This window comes from Microcaecilia unicolor, chromosome 4 (genome assembly GCF_901765095.1).
Source record: "Microcaecilia unicolor chromosome 4, aMicUni1.1, whole genome shotgun sequence".
NCBI lineage: Eukaryota > Metazoa > Chordata > Amphibia > Gymnophiona > Siphonopidae > Microcaecilia > Microcaecilia unicolor.
Window position 1 is genome coordinate 318,273,917 of NC_044034.1, and position 19,289 is coordinate 318,293,205.

Below are 19,289 nucleotides of genomic sequence, written 5' to 3' on the forward strand. Positions count from 1 at the left end.
TTGGGAGAGAATTCCATTTCTTAGTAGCTTGATAAGAAAAGCTAGCATCATGAATTGATTTGTTACTCAGATTTTTGCAACACAGAAAATGGAGAAGATAGTTTCTCGATGTATAATGGGCATTATGTAAAGGCAATTCCAATAAGCTTTTCATGTGATCAGGTAAAAGTCCAAATAAAATCCGATAAACAAGTACACAAAATTTAAAGGTGACCCTCGCATTCATTGGGAGCCAGTGCAACTTGATAAGGAGAGGAACAGCATCTAATTATCGATGGTTCTAAGCTCACTAGTCAATTAAATTGTGCATGCATCTTGAGACTGTGTCCAAATGTGGACACCATGTATGAATGCAAGGGGGTGTCCACCTGGGTGGAGCGTGGGCAATGCTGCCACTCACACATACAGTTTACAAAAATGGAAAGGGGATAGACTCAGAAATAACCCGAGGAAACTGCACAGAGCAAAAAAGAAGCAAATCACCAAAAAGCCCCCACAAAAAGCCGAACCCATCCACCACAAAATCCCAAATGCATGAGCCTGACAAGGCGTAGTTATGACTCATCACAACCTCATTTGTACTTACCCTTATTTTCTCAGACTGTCGTGCTTATCTTGGCAGTCTTAGCAATCCTTATGGTTGTAGTTTCAGCTGAGACTATCCTCTTGGCTTGTCTTCATGCAATGAGATGTGCATGCATTAATTGTCTGAGAAGTCCATGCCTTCACTGTCACAGCTGAGCTTACCTTCACAGTTTAACCTGGTCTTCTCTTCAACATCTCAGCTTTACTTCTATTCAAGGACTCACCTGTGCTCTTTTCACGAACTCAGTTGTGTTTATCTTTACTGCCTCACTGATATTTATCCTTGCAAACTCTACCGTACTCAGCTCTGCTACGTTTTCAGATTCAGCCAGGCTTTTCTTCAGACTTAGCTGAGCTAATATTCCGTTTCAGCTAGATTTCTCGTCAGTCTCAGCCAAGCTTGTTATCGTGGACTCAACCAAGTTGCTTTTCATAGCTGGACTTCTTGTAAACATTAAGCGAGTCTTCTCGCAGGCTCAGCTTTGCTGATCCTCTCTGTACAGCTGTTCGTGCATTCTCTGACTCGACTATCCTCAATTCCTAAGCCTCAGCACTGATTTGCCTCCTTCAATCACCCTTTCTTAGCCTGTGGCATTCATCTGCACTTAGCATCACAGACTGTCAAAAGTTCTTCCCTGGCAGACTCATCGGGGCTGATGAAAAGTCTTATCTCATTCTTGTGTCATTATAAATCAGTGCTGTTACTGACTTCACACCAGAGACAAAATGCAGGAGTTCCTTGGTATGCTGGGGTCCTGTGCTGGCAGTCAAATGCTGGAAGCACTGGAGCAGCCATGACAGTCTAGCTCACAAAGATGGATCCTGGCATAGGCAGGCCTCAGTTGATATGCAGGGAACACCCCTACATTCCCCTCCCCCCTTTAGGTGGGATAACTACAGTGGAGTCTTTTATATCTTCAACCTAACTACAAATATAACTAGACAAGTTAGAACCAAGAGCATGGTCAAGGCAAAAGAGATGTATGTACATCCGAATATTAAGGAGAGCAAAATGAATACAGTTAAGCAAACTCAAAACTAACATAAGCATAAATTATAAACTAAAATTACATACCACAAAAGAGTCAGTTCAGCAAATCATACAATAATGTTTAAAACTTTATAAACGAGCTTATGTATCAGATAAATGAATACATGAACAGCAAAGGTATTAGTAAAAGCTTAACTCATGAATTAATAGTATGAAAAATAAATGCATGGTAAGGCATAAGCAAGGTTAGTACATTAACAGGATGAGAAAAATGCAAAGAATCATAGTGGAGGGATTAATCTCTATTAGTCTCCACAAAATCTTGTGATCATTGGAGTTAAGCTTTTGCGAATGATGCGACAGAGCAAACTTCTCACACTAGAATGAAGGAGATCAGGAATAAGATGGCCCAAAGGGTGGTGAAAACAGGAATAATAAAAGTGGTAGTAAAATTGTCAGCACAGCATCCAAATCAGAGACATCTTGGTTGTAGTCAGTAACCTGAATGTCTGTACAATCAACAACAAGTTCAATTGTATGAGAATCTGTAGAAAGTAAGTGATTCAGTTCTTGAGCAAAAGCAATGAGATGACCACGGAAGGCAGCTAGGATTTCAGTCTCGCTATATACAGGATCAAGATAAAGCAAAGAAACTCCACAAACATTAACAATGAATACTTGGAGACATCAATCAAACAAACATTACTGGGTAGTGGGAAAAGATTGGTGATATCATTTTTATACTAGTGACTGTAAGTTCATTTTAGGGCAGTGATGGGCAACCTTTGAGCTTGGGTGTCAAAATTCGCCAAAAACCGAGCATAACTCGGGTGGTGTGTCAGTTCAAGAAAATCACTGCTACTAGAACCGCCCCCGGGCCCCCCCCCCCTTACCAGAGATCACTGCCCACCCGAGGTCACCGGGCCCCCCCTCCACCTGCTACCAGGCCCGGAAACTAACCTTAAAGCCTCCTTTCACGTAGCAGCAAGCAGCAGCAGGGCAGACCTCTCCTCCTTCCCTTCTGTGCTCCGCCCTCGCGGACGTTACGTCAGGCGAGGGCAGGACCGGAAGGAAGGAGTGGTCTGCCCTGCTGCTGCTTGCTGCGATGTGAAAGGAGGCTTTAAGTTTAGTTTCCGGGAGCGAGGAGGGAGGGCGGACCACACTGCGGCGGCGCCGCGTGTCATCGAAAATGGCTACGCGTGTCAGTGCTGACACGCGTGTCATAGGTTCGCCATCAGGGTTTTAGGGAGTATTAACCAAACAAACATTATTTACAATGGCAACAGTAATATCTGAAAAATCCTCAAATTCGGTCATAGTAACCTTAGAGTTATCTTGCACATTTATGGTGCAAGCCGCATAAAGCTTCAGTAGTATCTTTCAGGAAAGGCTTACCAGGGCACAGTCAATGAATGTCCTTGGTTCTCTGACAAATAGCCAAATTAAGAATTAAGTGGGTCTTCCTGTTGGTAAGCTATGTATTCAAGAGTCTCTACATGGAGATAAAGATTATCTTTCCAAGTGCCAACATTAAAATTGTTTCAGCTGTTAATATTTTTGGGTAAAATGAAAGTCAAATGTAGTACAAAGGCAATTTCCATACGTTCTAAATTACGTACAATGGAATGGCAGTACCTAAATGGAAAGCTATCTGAATTTGAACAGGTTCAATAAGAATTTGGGTAATTTTTGATACTGAAAACCATGGGATGAGATCATAGTACAAAGGGAAGAAGTATAGATGGAGAAAAGAAGAGGTCCCAGGACTGATCCCTGAGGTACACCAACTGATAGTGGGATAGAAGTAGAGGAGGATCCACTAGAGTATACACTAAAGGTATGCTGGGAGAGAGAAGACGAAAACCAGGAAAGAACAGAGCCCTGAAATCCAAGTGAGACAGCGTATCAAGGAGTAGGCTCTGATCAACAGTGTCAAAAGCAGCAGATAGATCGAGAAGGATGAGAATAGAATAGAGACCTTTGCATCTGGCCAGGAACAGATCATTGGAGACTTTAGCAAGCGCTGTTTCAGTTGAATGAAGGGGGCGAAAGCCAGATTGAAGTGGATCAAGAATAGCTTGAGATGAAAGAAAGTCAAGTCAACAGCGGTGAACAGCACGTTCAAGTATCTTGGATAGGAAAGGGAGGGGGGAGATGGGGCGATAGTTGGACAGGTAGGGTCCAACGAAGGTTTTTTCAAGGAGTGGTGTGACTACGGCATGTTTGAAGGCATCAGGAACAGTCGCAGTGGAAAGTGAAAGATTGATGATAATCCTGAGCAGCTTGAGCTGATGAATCCTTTTCTCTCACTACCTGATTCAGATGCATGCCTAAAGCACCAGAATTTTCCTTTTGAAATTCAGTAGTCTGAGCTTGATGTATCTTTTTAAGTTCATTCAGTTCCCTCTCTGAACAGAGAAGCTGATGATTCAGGGAATCCGCTCTGTCCTTAATTGCTCTTGTAACTTTAAACTGCCTGCATTATGTTGTAAATCATAATATAGGCAGCCGAGACCCCTCGGGCATATGGATTATCTGATATTTACAATATTGACACAATAATAATCACCCGACACGTTGGTATTTTCTTAAATATGGCACAACTTGGTCGCAGCTTTATTTAGATACAACACATCTTAAAACCTTAGGTATACCCAAGCCGGATTCAGCCTTCTGCTCGCTATCCAACATTCAGCCTTTGGCTCATTATCCCACATTCAGCCTTTGGCTCATTATCCCACATTCAGCCTTTGGCTCATTAACCAGCCGAGTCCGCCGCACTAGAAAGACTGACCAGTCTTACACATTGCTCCGCGCCGCACAGCAAGGGAGCTCAACCGTAAGCGCAGCTATCCTAGCTGCCTAGCTTATACCATCAGGCTTGGGTACCCCGCCAAAGCTGCGACAAGATATATACAAGTACAATTCGCAGTAAACTGGGGAGGGGGGGCTGGGTGTATGCTGGTGCCCGGACGCCTGAAGAGGCCGTCCGGGCTCCACCCAGGGGCTTTTAAACCCCTTCGTAGCTCTTCCCCCTTTTCAGCGGGGTGCCCTTTGGGCGGTGGGAACGTGCCCGTCACGCCTCACTTGCACCCCGCTGGCCCGGTGCGCATGCCCATCGGGGCACGGCACCATATTATAGGCGGCTCCGTGCACCCGAGGGGGCACTGCGCCTTGCTTTTCTCTGCTTTGGTCTGAAGAGCTCGGAGAAGAGCTCACAATTTATCACAGTTTAAAGTTTCAGAAGAAAGCTGTGCCTTAATTCTGTTTTTGCTAACTCAGCAAAAACAGAATGCTCATTTTGTGTCTTTTTTTTTTTTTTTTTTTTTTTGCTACATTTGTACCCCGCACTTTCCCACTCATGGCAGGCTCAATGCGGCTTACATGGGGCAATGGAGGGTTAAGTGACTTGCCCAGAGTCACAAGGAGCTGCCTGTGCCTGAAGTGGGAATCGAACTCAGTTCCTCAGTTCCCCAGGACCAGAGTCCACCACCCTAACCAAGTACAACAAACTCCATCTGCACAGCCCAAAAACATTTATCTCAGAAAAACAAGATAAAGCATTGAATATTGAACATCCTCAAAGCTTTTTAACCCTTTCCTCCCCTTCCCCCAACTTAACCCCCCTCCCCTTGCCCATACACATTTCCCCTACTGTGTCTTTTACCTGCCTAACAAACATTGTATAAAGCAGAGTACCCTTAAGCTATCCATTCCCTAACCTCCCTCCCTCCACCCGAACTCCAACCCTCCTTACCCCAGTGCAACACTCAAATAACCTGACAGCAACATTTACCCACTCCAGGGAAGTCTATTCAAAACTTGACTATGCGGCCATGGCGAGATTTTGTACAAATACGCCTCCCATACTGCTAGAAACCTCCGCTGCCTTCCCGGTGACAAGCCCGCAACCCTAGCTTCCCATAACATTAACTCATGTAATTTATTCCTCCAATGCCAGAAGGAGGGAGGGTGATCGGAGTCCAATAGATAAATATACATTTCTTCCCCAAGACACAAGCCTTTCCCAGGAACAACTTTTCTCCTCTCGTGCCCATCCGCCATAAACAAGGGGCACTAAATAACGCTCTCTCATAGGTTAACATAAATGTTCTTCCCAACACATCTTGGAGAAATTGAGAGATTGCTGACCAGTATGTAGAGATCTGTCTACATTGCCACAAACCATGAAAAAGCGTAGCCTCAGCCCTTTTGCAATTAAGACAACACTGTGTATCAGATACCCCAACATAAAAAGCCTGCCTTTGGGAGATATATGCCCTATGTACCGACCTAAAATGACACTCCTGCAGTTCGGCGCTATGCACCAAGCTACTACCACTTTTGAGGGCTGCCAATAACAACTTAGCAGATACTGGTCTTCCCACCTCCTTTCTCCACCTATCCGCAACCATCTGCAAATCCCGTGCTTGCGCCTTCTTGCAAAATTCTCTATGAAACCACGAAATTGACATTTGGCCTACAGCATCTCCTTTTAACAGTTCACGTAGCTGCACACCAAAACGAGGCAACAAACTCTCTTTCGGCAGCGATCTCACATAATGAGCCAACTGAGCGTAAGCCAATATGCTAGATGGACCCTGCCCACAAATTTCTGCAAAGGCCCCAACCCTCCCGATCCAGTGGTGGCCACCAAAAATTTCCACCGCATTTTCGACTTCCGTCCGCCCCAACAAAACCTTGCCGCCAATTTTTGAAATGCTTCCAAATCTCATCTAGATAACCAAAGAGTCAAGACTTGTAACACATATTGCCAACGTGGAAAAACAATCATTTTAAGTAGATGCAACCTACCCAAAAAAGACACCAGTAAGGCAGACCAAATTGCCAGCTGCTCCTTCGTCTCCTGAAGCAACTTGGATATATTAACCTTATACAACATGGAGGTGTCCATTGTTAACTGTATTCCCAAGTAACAAAACTTCCCTTGTACCCTCCTCCCCAAGATCATCTCACATCTTCCGAACTTGCCATTGCCTCTGACTTTGAGAGATTCAATTGAAACCCAGAGAAGTCCCCAAATTCTGCTAAAATTTCCATAAGATTTCGCAAAGATGTCTTAGGCTCCGTTATAAGCACTAACAAATCATCCACGAATGGTGCCGACTTAGATATGTTTCCCTATTTTCACCCCTTTTATACCTTGATTAAATTGGATCTCCCGCAATAAAGGATCTAGAGTTAAAACGAAAAGCAATGGCGACAACAGGCAACCCTGCCTTGTTCCCCTGCTTATCGCGAACCTGTCTGACAATACTCCATTGGCACACACCTGCGGGTCTGCTTATAATGTTCTTACTGCTTTCAAGAAATCTCCCTCTATACCATATGCTGCCAATACCCCATACAGAAATCCCCAATCCACCCGATCAAATGCTTTTTCAGCGTCAAAGCTTATTAGCAAGGCCTGAATCCCTGCCCTTCCAACCATTTCTAATACTGCTAGTATCTTCCTCATATTTTTTGCTATTACCCGCTCACAGGTGAACCCCACTTGTGGCTCCACTACCAAAGACGGAAGAACTCTGGCGAGTCTGTTCGCCATAATCTTGGCCAAAAGCTTTACCTCCGTGTTCCAACGAAATTGGGCAATATGATTCTGGCCGGTCCGCCTGTTTGCCCGGCTTTTGGATGACTATAATTTGGGCTGTATTAAGATGTCTAGGTAACTGCTCCTGTTGGATAAAGCTATTGAAACTGTCTGTGGAGGAGGGTCACCTGCCTCTCCAGATGTAACACCTCTCTATTTCACACCTTTCTCCGAAAACTAATATATGAGATAATTTCCCCTCTAAGGACCGCTTTAGCCACCTCCCAATATAAAACCGGATTAGGTCTATGCTGCTCATTGGCTTCTGCATAAAGTTTCCATTTCGAGACCAAAAACGGCAGAAAATGCCTGTCCCTATAGAGAAAGGGTGGAAAACGCAAACCACTCCTCATTGAAGCAGAACCACCCCCAAACCTCACTTCGACCCAAGCATGGTCTGAGATCATTATGGGCCCTATCCTAGTCTCCTCCACCTGCGTTAAGAGTTCCTGTGAGATCAGCATATAATCTATTCTAGACATTGTGGCATGCACTCTAGAGATATGTGTATAGTCTCGTTCCAATGGATTGAGTTCTCCAAACATCTATTAACCCCAAAGCCAATCCTAAAAGAAGTACCCCTCGTTCCGTTCTAGCCAATTCCTAATCTGTTGGGCTAGAGCGATCCAATCTCGGGTCTGAGACATCATTCATATCCCCTCCCATCACTATCGGTACATCTCCCAAGCCCAAAATCTGTCGAATCACCCCTTTAAAAAAATCCCTCTTGAGCATAAATGTTACACAATAACATTGGCTGACATTCCAAGACTCCTGACGCTATTATGAACCAACCCTCTGGGTCTGCTATGACTTTCTTGGTTTCCAAATGCAATCCCTTCTTTATTAGAATCACCACACCCCCCCCCCCCCCCTTCTTCCCACTGCCGGTGCCTCAAAAAGATTTCCAACCCACCACTTTTTTAATTTCAAATGCTCCGTTGCCGAGAGGTGCGTCTCCTGCAGAAAGGCAACGGAGGTCCCCTATCTCTCAAAACTTTTAACAATTTTTGTCGTTTAATGGGTGAATGAATACCCCCCACATTTCAGGTAATTATTTTTAACCCCGACATTCAACCTACTCCCACCCTTTCTCACTGATCATGTATTCCTGTTTTATGCCCATCCACCACCCCAAAGCCAAGGGAATGTCCCAGCCTCCGTCCCCCTGGAATGAAATTGAATCTCCATAGACCTAACAGTCCCCAAATAACACATCCTGGCAATCCAAGCGTTGCACTTCCCCTCCTCCCAAACCCCTTTCCAGCCCGGAAACTTCCTGGAACCCTTCCATAACTGAGCTCGAAGCCGCCCTTTCCAGTAGTACACAGCAAACCTCTTTCCCTCCTCATCATCCCCCTGCAACAACTTCCCTGCACCATGCCTTTGAACTTTCTTTGAAATCATCCATACCCACAGTAGCAAACAAAACTCACACTCCCCCATACCTACTACTACTACTTAGCATTTCTATAGCCCTGCCAGGGTTACGCAGCGCTGTACAAGTTTAGACAAGGGGAACTTCCCCACACTACAATTCCCCAAACAACCCTGGAGGACAGTCATAAATATCTCAGAACAAACCCTCCGCACTTCCCATATTCCTTCTCCCTCCAAACACTAACCACTACCCTCCCCTGCTAGACTCCTCCAAGACACCCACCCCAAAACCATTTATAGCCCACCCTCACTCACTCACACTCTTCCCCTCCCACCCCCACACAGCACTCTACTCTGCCAAACATCCAACCCCATCCATACTAATCCAAACATACCCACCCCCCCCCCTCCACCACCCTACTACCAAAACCTTCTATTTATCTCTCACTCACTCACACACAGTTTAGAACATTACCTGAGACAGCAAGGAGCAGGAATTTCGCCTGTCCCCAACTATCTGTAGCATAGCTTATATTAAGCCTGATAATCAGTTTTCAAGACTATCCAACACGATCTTCCCCCTCTGTCCACCACTCAGCGCATTTAATGTCCAGGTCCGACCATTCTGACGTGTTGATAAATCACAGGATGAGTCAACAAAGCTCCAAACCCAGAGCGGGAACCCCAAACTCTCAGAACTCAATCCAACAACTGTCTCCAATGTAACTTCAGATGAAATTTTCTGTCAACATAGCTGAGTCAATAGATGTCATACTCCTGCTTGACTGTTATTCCAGCATGCTGCCCCTCACTCGGGTTCCGACCTCGTGATCGTCAGTTTATCCATGAAAACTTTTGCTTCCTCCACCCGATCAAAGAAATGCACCCTATCATGATCCATTACTTTTAATTTCGCTGGATATAAATGGCTGAAGCGAACTTTTAGATCATAAAAGTTTGGAACACATGGGTACAAACGCTCTCCGAGCTGCTGCCACCTTTGTAGAATAACCTGGAAACAAAGAACACGACTGTTCTGATAACTCAATTGCTTGCCTCCTCGCAAAGCCTGTATGATCTTTATTTTATGTGCATCATTAAGCACCTTAAATATGGTCACTCTGGGGTGATTTTCTCCTGCGCGATGCGGACCCAGTCTATGCGCTCTTTCCACACGAAATTCCCCCACCAGGTCTGGAAGCTCTGCTGCCTCCGGAATCCAACCTTCCAAAAAGCTCCTAAGGTCCTTTTCCCCCAGGGACTCTGGGAGACCGACCAACCTTAAGTTATTTCGCCGGGAGCGATTTCAATATCCTCCAGGTTCTCCTCCAAGGCTGCTATACGCTTTTGCATTGCAGGATTCTCATCCGAGAGCTTTTGTACCGTATCCTCCACACTTCCAACGTGCTGCTGCACCTCCCGGAGATCCGTCGCATACCGGTCCTCTATACCATCAAGCTTGTCCAGGATTTTTTGAAATTTACAGTCTACTGACTGTTCTACAGCTTCTGACACCTCCTGAATGATCTCTGCTGCCCACTGTGAGCTCAGAGTCGGAGACGGCAGCTGGCTTTTGTCCGCCATCTTGGCCTCCGCTCCTCGCCCCTTCTCCAGGCACTCTTTTCTCGCCGTCTTTGTCGCCATCCACACCTGAAACTGCTTCCTCTCCAAGTGCCCCGACCTCCGCTTTCTTCCCTAGCCAATTTACTTTTGTTTGGGGAAAAAAAGGAGCTGGCTCTAATCACTGATTCTAACGGGCGCTTCGGAGCAGTGAGACACCACTTCCTCACTCCTCCGTAGCCCAACTGGAAGTCATTTTGTGTCATTTTAGACAAAGCAACTTGAAACTGGTTCACCTTTTCCTCTAAGGAAACAGGAATCATACTGTTACTACAATGTCTGACACCAAAAGCATAGTTCGTGTTTGAATCGCTACATTGTGGTGTTGCCAGAATATCGCTGGGAACAGAAGATTGCACACTTGCAGCCTTTGCTGTAAGCAAGTACATCTTTTCTGAGGCAACAGTTAAGGATTCCTGTCAACTCAGGCCAAATGCTGAAAAGTAAAAGCGTGTGCTAGAGGCCATTAACCCATACTAGCGCCTGCATCTACCTGCGCAGAATGTTCAGAGGGATCTAGCATGGGAAACAATGAGTGCACTAGTGCAGGTAGCATGCAAATGTAGTCAAGTTCATGTAAATGAGTACATAAGTAATGCCATACTGGGAAAAGACAAGGGTCCATTGAGGTCATTTTGTATTCCCCAATGCTCAGAAAAGAGTCCCCGAACAAAACTGCCTTACCATTGTAAAAAATAATGCCAGGTCAGAGCCGGTGTGAGAAGCCTGAGAACACCCTTTCTGTATAATTTGCTTTTTGATTGATTTTGGAAACAGAAGGAAGCCTTTTTAAGGCCCTTAAGTGCCCAAATTGAAAACATACATTCGTGTCTGTTTCCTTCATCTAAATATAAGTGTTCAAGCTTAAAAAAAAAAAAAACTTAAAGCACTTTTATTTAGACCGCAGAAAACATACCAATGTGTGCGTCACATCGGGTTTTACCAGGTACATGTGCACAGGAACAGAGCCTACCATGGAACTCTTCTGTTCATGCTCCAGAACAATCCTCCCACGCCAAGCACAAGTCTCCTACCAAACTCCCTAATGGTCAGCACTATGAGCGCGCCTATATTTGCACCTCATTAGCATTGAACATTAGGGCATTGTTGTTCTGCGCTGTTCCAGCGGTATTTTTACGGCGCTATTCGGAACAGTCCTGAGTTTTGAGCATTGGGACCTCAGACTTCTGTGTTTCTAAGACACTACAAGAGGTGACCTCACGCAGGCTGATCTGAGTGAGAGCTAATTCTGCCTGCAAAGCAGTTTCAGCACTCAAAGAATACAGAGATCATCCTGTAATCTCACTGTATAACATAAAGTGCAGAACAAAAATTCAGCTAGAGTTTCAACAGAGATCTTAGAGGTACATCATACCAAGTTACTTAGCAGAATCATCTGACAATTCCGTCAGCTTGCAATTGAAAAACATTTAGCAATGAATTAAGGTAACTCTCAGGATTTTCCTGTGACAACACCAGGGAAGCAATTTTAGAAAGCACAGATGTCTCAAGTTCACATAAGCATGACAAATGTAGTGCAGCCATAATACTAAGTATCACACATACAAACGTTCAAAGAGAGAGCAAACAAAGCTTACTAGTACAATAGCCCCCCATATCTGTAGTAAATTATAGTGAGTGCTTAAATGGACAGAAATCACTAGATCAGCAGTTACTCTGGGCAATTGCTAGGGGTATGAATGCACTTCTAGACCCTTATGGTTCAACACTATCTATTCACGTAATTAATAAATATACCAGTGTGGAACTATATATTTTATTTATTATAGAATTATAATAATAATTGCAAACTTGGCACACAAGCATACAAAAATAAATACTACAATAAGATTATACTAAAGAACTGGCTAAGTATTACAAAAAAGTGACGGAGTGGCCTAGTGGTTAGGGTGGTGGGACTTTGGTCCTGAGAACTGACTTCGATTCCACTTCAGGGCACAGGCAGCTCCTTGTGACTCTGAGCAAGTCACTTAACCCTCCATTGCCCCATGTAAGCCGCATTGAGCCTGCCATGAGTGGGAAAGCGCGGGGGAAAAAATGTAACAAAAAAAAAAGATATCTGCATATATTCTGTTACAGTACGTAAGTTATTCCTGAGAAAAGACAACAAAATATGAAATATTAGGCTAATAACCAAACTCCTGGGATCTACCACTGTCCTTTGCAAGCAGTAACTCAGACTAAGTCCCAGCCATAGAGGTACCTGTTCATTCTCACCCTAAGACAAGCTGCTTCCCTTAGAGCGTCATCCACATGGTGAGAGATGGGATTCCTCCTCCTAGGCTCGAGCCAGGTTACCAGCGAGCCTTTCCAGCGACAGCTGTAGGATGTCAGAAAGCTTGTCCAAAAGTTCCACAGGTTACTGGTTTCTTCCCCAGAGTGATAGGCCATAAATATTAGCCAAGACTTTCTGTTTGGCTTGTAATATAGAGAGATTCCAGTTTTGGGGGGATGTATGGGCAAGATGGTCTCTCTCCTCGGAGAGCTATCAGATTTTTCCTCTGTTCTGAGCCTGCACCAAAACTCTTTTTCCTTTCTTCCTTCCCAAACCCAGTTACCAGCCTGCTGGCAATGGTCCTCAGGTGACTGTTTTGGGCCAATCCAATCTTGCATTCCTATCTGTCCACCAGAAGACGTGCAATCCTGGAGAAACAATGTGGCCCATGGCTCTTTCAGACATCCTCCCATTAGGGCATTGTGCCTAAGAAGGATTGTTGGTAAGAGCTTATTTCATTCTTGTTTTGGTGTAAATCTGTCCTGGTCTTCCCACCAGGACAAAATGTAGATGTTCCTTGGAATGTCAGGGCCCTGTGCTGTCAGTCAGAATGCAGGAAGCACTGGAGCAGCCATGACAGTCTAGCTCACAAAAGATGAATCCTGGCCTAGGCAGGCCTCAGTTGTACAAAAGGTGATACACAAGGGACACCCTACAGGCTACAGGTATGATCTCCCACTGTATTTCTGAACTGCTTTGCTACATCCACCAAATTATGGACTGATCTGTGGGACACTAAGGAAGGAAAAATTGTCTTATCTGCTAATTTTCTTTCCTTGAGTCTGAACAGATCATTCAGAAACCCACCCTTGAAGATTCTTTTCTACCTTGATGGTTGGTTATCCTTCCTTTCTCATTATACAGTTCAGTCCTGTTTTCTCGTTTAAAAAATTATCTGCTGTTCTTCAATCAAATCTGCCTTCGCTTCAGAACTGTATCACGACTATGCCTTAGCACCTTCGTGGGTAGCAGAGCTCTGGTTCAGTAGACGTCAGTAACTGCTGATTTGGTTGTTCACTGTGTATTATTTCATTACAACAGCTCTTATTAAGGATTTATTTTCCGCCTTGTTAAAGGATTCATCAAGGCGCAGTGGTACAGCAAGAATAAGTCAACATAAACAATAGACAATTACAGCAGTAAAAATATTCAAGCAACAATATTAGACAACATGAGAATTGGCCAATTTAAAGAGGAACAAGCATACTCTGCTGACATAAAACGTTGTAAGTGAAAATAAGAGCTGTTGTGCAGCAGGCAAGCAAGGGTCTCGGAGAACAACAGAGTATGGCATAATATTCTACATTACAGGTACCAACACAATATACAATCAAACATTTTAGTAGACATGTAGGGTGTAAGCAAAGATGGAACATATAAGATAGAGTAACAGGAGTAAGAAAATAAGGAACTAGTAGTTGCAAATGAGGTCGGAAAGGTGCTTGAACATTAACTTGGCTAGGGTAGGAGTGGATAAACATGTCCTGCTATAATATATGCAGCTGGTGTCATTTACTTTCTTCCATAAAGGCCTGGTTGAAGAGCCAAGCTTTCACCTGCCTTCCTGAAATAGAGATGGTCTTGTGTTAAGCGAAGCCTTTCAGGGAGTGCATTCCAGAGCGTGGGGAGTACTCCAGAGAGGCTCGCTTGCGAATATCACATCATGAGATGTCCTTTGGAGAGGGTATGATTAGAGAAACTCTTTGGGAGGACCTCAGTGACCTTGTGGGTAGAGGGAAATCCTGTTCAAGTACTCTGGGCCATTTTCTTAAGGGCCTTGAAGATCAAACAGAGTTTTAAATTTGGCTCTATATTGTACTGGTAGCCAGTGAAATTTATGCAAAAATGGTGTGATGTGGTCACGTCGCTTACAACCGTCTATTAGTCTTGGTGCAGCAATCTGAATCAATTGGAGCAGGTGCAAATCCTTTGTAAATCGGACTAGTGTAGTGTGCATTACAGTAATCCAGTCTTGATGTTATCACGGCATGCACAATTGAGACAAATCTTGCCTTCTCAATGTAAGGAGACAGGCAGCGAAGTTGTCGTAAGTGATAGAAGCTGCTCTTGAAGGTTGCTTGGATTGGGGGATCAGAGTAAGTGTTGAATTGAACTGTATTCCCAGGTTTCTGACTTGTGATTTGAGGGGGAGTTTATATTTCCCTAAAGAGATTTTGATGTTAGGTATGTTCCCACTTGTGTTAGGGACCCATAGAAGCTCAGTTTTACGTGGGTTCAGGTAAAGTTTGTAGTTTGTAGCCCATTCTTGAATGGATGTTAGACCAGGTAGTCAGTTTTATTTAGGACTGTGGGTAAGTCAGGTTCAATGGGTTTGAGTAGCTGCACATCATCCACATAGATGTAGAACCCGAGTGTCCATTGAACAAATCAGCTTGGCTAGTGGTAGATATTAGGAACATAAGGAGTAGCCATACTGGGTCAGACCCAATGCTCCATCTAGCCCAGCATCCTGTTTTCCAAACAGTGGCCAGGCCAGGTCACAAGTACCTGGCAGAAGCCCAAATCATGGCATCACTCCATACTACAAATCCCAGGGCAAGCAGTTGCTTCCCATGTCTGTCTCAATAGCAGACTATGGACTTTTCCTCCAGGAATTTGTCCAAACCTTTTTTTTTTTTTAAACACAGATACGCTAACCGCTGTTACAGCCTCCTCTGACAAAGAGTTCCAGAGCTTAACTATTCGTTGAGTGAAAAAATATTTCCTCCTGTTTGTTTTAAAAGTATTTCCATGTAACTTCGTCGAGTGTTCTCCTAGTCTTTGTACTTTTGGAACAACTAAAAAATTGATTTACTTCTACTCGTTCTATACCACTCAGGATTTTGTAGACCTGTCATATTGAATAGAGTAGGTGACAGTATCAATCCATGTGGTACCCCACAGGTCAGTGCCCATGGTGGTATGAGGTGCTGCTGAACACTATGGACTGTTGCTTATCTGATAGGATCTGACCAAGCAAGTACTGTTCCACTGATACCTGTTTCTCTGCCAGTCATGCTAGCAATATCATGATCCACAGAGTCAAAAGCTGCTGAGAAATCTAGCAGTACTAACACCAAATAACCAGGTCTGAATCCAGATTGACATAGATCTAGCCAATTTCTCTGTTCTAGCCAATCATTGAATTGATCACAGACTGTTCTAATAAGTTCCCTAAAAATGAGATGTTGGATACTGGCTGGTAATTTTCAAGTTTGTCCTGGTCCAAGGTTGTTCTTTAGCAAAGGACGCACCACTGCTCTGTTTGTTGTTGGTAGTTGCTCCATTAGAAAGAGAGGAATTCAACGATTTTTTTGTGGCACCTTCTATGAGACCCCTTCTTGTCCTGCTGCACAACAGCTTTTATTTCACTTACATGTTTTATGTCAGCAGAGAATGCTAGTTCCTCTTTAAATTGGTCATTCTATGTTGTCTAAAATAGCTCTTGTTTCGGACGAAATTTGCAGGCCTCTTGATATCTATAGTGCCTTCTTGTCTTTGAGTAATACATGAGTATATAATACATGCTCCGTACTCTATATATGAACTCTCTTGCTTTGTCATTCAAATAATTGAGGTTCTGTGGTTGCATGGTACCCTTAAGGTAGAGCCCAACTGAAACTAGGAATCTTTGGTTTCTGGCAAAACCGAATAGCAAACCAAAAGTGCCCCCCTCCTGGACCCAACCCCTCAGTGGCAGCCCCTTCCTGGGCCTGCCATGTTGTTTGGTAGTGGTCAAGAAACGTCCCCACTCACTTCCTGCACATGGCCAGCTCTGCCTTCAAAATGGCTGCCGAGACCTGCTTATGCTGGTTCCAGTCTCTAGTCACTCCTGCTATGCTAGTTATATCGCAAATGGCTGACAGGACCTCTCGTAGCAGCTTTGTGAGACTGCTGCTGGAAGTCCTGGAAGCATCTTGAAGGAGGAGCAGCACTGGGCAGTAATGAGTGGGCTTCATTCTGCCCCTGAAGAGGCCACTAGATCATCAGGATTTCTTAAGGTAGACCCAGGGAAGGCATACAGGTGGTCAGGCAGCCTGGGGGGTGGGGGTGGGGTGGGAGAGTGATGGCGGGGGGGGAGTTTTGGTTTCAGCCAAAAGTACACTGGCATTTGGCTGGTTTTGGTGATGAAACCGAAACCAAAATTTAGTTGGACTCTGTCTCTATCTGCTGGTTGACAGGACATAACCCCGAATTCTGGAGTGATCTGTTGGGATTTAAAGGAAAGAAAATTATCAGGTAAGACATTCTAACTATACAAGTGACCAGATATGCCTGGACATGAGAACATACAGATAATGTACAACATCCAGTATCTCTTTTCTACAGAGTTAGTTTAGCTGTTTAGCAATCTGTTACAGCAAACTGGTAACTAAATATTGCGTGGTGGGGGGGGGGGGGGGGGGGGGAGGGGTTCCAGCTGGTCAAGGAACCAAAGAAAATTGACCTATAGTAATATGATAGATGACAGCAACTAAAGATTGAAATAGCCCATCTAGGTCTGCCCAGTAAAGTGCCTAGGTTCGTAATTAACCACTCTGTTCAAATTACCGTCCCAGTTTCCATGGTGGCCTTCCTCATTACACTCTTTTGCCAGCAAATGTTTATCCTAGTTCTGCATGTCTACAAGCTTATCACCTAGCAAATCTCAGCTGCAGTGTGCAGAAACCTTGCCAGACCTTTCAAAGTAACAGAGTAAACTATCTTGCACCTCATAGTTTTAGGATTATATTTATTTTTACTTTGATTTATTATATATTTTTCTTTATTTAGCCTTTGCCAGAAAAGATGCTTTGCCTTTGGGAACATTTTCCAAATATACTTGGCACCTTACAAATATTTCGCAAGTTAAACAGATTTTTGACACTCGAAGGTAAGAAATATTCTCATCTCTCTATGTTCTCCCCACATTTGGGGTGATGTCGGCTTAGACAACGGGAAGTCTACAGACAGTGGTGAGAAGAGAGAATATCATTGCAATCCAGCTCTAGTTGGGTGAAATGAGATTATGGAAATAACATGACATACCCAGGGTCACACAGAAAGTGAGTGAGGAAAGGAGTTTTACCACGCTGTCCAGTGCTCTTGACCCAAGACCTTATTTCACCTCTGACTTGTAAGGCCATGAGGAGATGGTCACAACGATAAACATCAAGTATACCAGGGAAGCAGGACTGGGGCTTACTGTTGCTTTGTGATAAGGATTGAACTTAAGTTCCACAAGCACAACAGAATGGCAGAAGAACAATCCTTACCGCATAGCACACAGTGTCCCGCAGTATATAATTGCTGGGTTTTTACACCTCCATACAATGATAAGCACATATTGCACTGTGTGATGTGACATTGTATGTTTGCTGAAGTCTACCAAGCTCTGCACCAGTCTAAACTATAGCCGCAAACAAAATGAGAGATGAATGTTTCAATCCTATAGTTCTTTAATGCTTTTTATTTAGTATTGATTTTTTCTCATTTGGACTCCAGTAATCTTCTCTATTTGCTGGGTGGTGGAGGTGATTTTGTGTTCCTTGATTGGATTCTTTCCAGCTTCCTTTGGAAGTCACACGCAGCTTCATTCAGAAGAAAGACGGGACATATGAAGTCTTTAAAAGTCCCAAAGTGGAAGTTGAGAACATCGCAGAGTCCTATTGTCGGCTGGAGAAGCAGCCTATTGCCCGACCTTTGGAGCTGAAGACCTTCCTGAAAGTGGGTGAGTGACAAAATGATGAAATGCAGTAGCTCTCGGGGACCCTCATTTGTGGCCACAATCAGGTACTGAATAGTGTATTGATTGTGGTACTTCCTAGAAAGTCCCCCATCTCCTTGCTGCTTTGATATTATGCTCTTTCATCTCTTGGATTCTAGGTAGCATGTCACCTGATCAGAAGCAACTAACCCCTTTTATGATTGAGTGGATCCCAGACATTTTACCTCAGTCAAAAATTGGTGAACTGAGGCTCAAATTCGAGTATGGTCATCAGCGTGATGGAGAATCAGCTGGCTATGAAGAGCAGCATGCATCCTTGGACGTTCAGCAGACCTTGGAACTCATGCCACTCACCACCATCACCTTTCCATGAGTGCATGCAGAATCCACTGCTCTATTTTCACTTCTCCCTGTGCAGTTTAAGGATGTTACCTTAAACTTGTTATTCTACCGTGTTCTGTAGTGGCAGTCTGATTTTATCCAAACCTCTCCCTCATTCTGTGCCTGTGTGAACAACCTTTGATATTTTGGTCTCTAGATGTTCATGGAGGCCATGATCCTCTGCTTTGTAAATTAGCTTACTGGGGTGCTGATGGGCATAGCCCTCGCATGTATCATCCTGCTCAGTATAGTGTGAAGGCGGTGCTTGACATGCCTCCTACCAATTGATGCACAGTCACTTATGATGTAGCTTCTGACCTGTTTTCAAGCAGCCTAGTTTAAGAAGCTGACGTTATGAGCTAGTGCTAGTTGAAAAAGCAAGAATACTTGCCAACACTTCTGCTCTTGTTGGTTGAAATAAATATATCCTTTCATGAATGGGCTGTAGCATATACCAGGTTTGCTAAGTCACTAAATTAAAAAAAAAAAAACTTTTTTTCTCTTATTGGATACATTGGCTTGCTGGAGGTGACTTCACTTTGTGGGAGAGGTTGGTTAGCTACATTTACTGGTTAAGCGTCTGGGTATCCAATGTAACCAAAATGTCAGTCTAAGAAAAAACATCATGCCCACAATAAAATGGAAGAAAAGGGTATGTCCCCCCCCCCCCCCCCCCGTCAGAAACCATATATATCCTTACTCAAAGAAAGCATGTCTT

The 19,289-nt window shown here is 44.1% G+C and overlaps 1 protein-coding gene across 1 annotated transcript in view; it reads left to right on the top strand.

Moving 5' to 3' along the window:
• The window catches only part of C4H2orf42 (chromosome 4 C2orf42 homolog), a 70,943-nt gene extending 51,886 nt beyond the window's left edge, over positions 1-19,057 (top strand). The window contains 4 exon segments of the mRNA XM_030202508.1: positions 17,257-17,356; positions 17,516-17,528; positions 18,031-18,193; positions 18,349-19,057. Coding sequence (XP_030058368.1) covers positions 17,257-17,356; positions 17,516-17,528; positions 18,031-18,193; positions 18,349-18,563 — 491 coding nt within the window. The 3' untranslated portion in view covers positions 18,564-19,057.
• Positions 19,058-19,289: the final 232 nt, after the last annotated feature.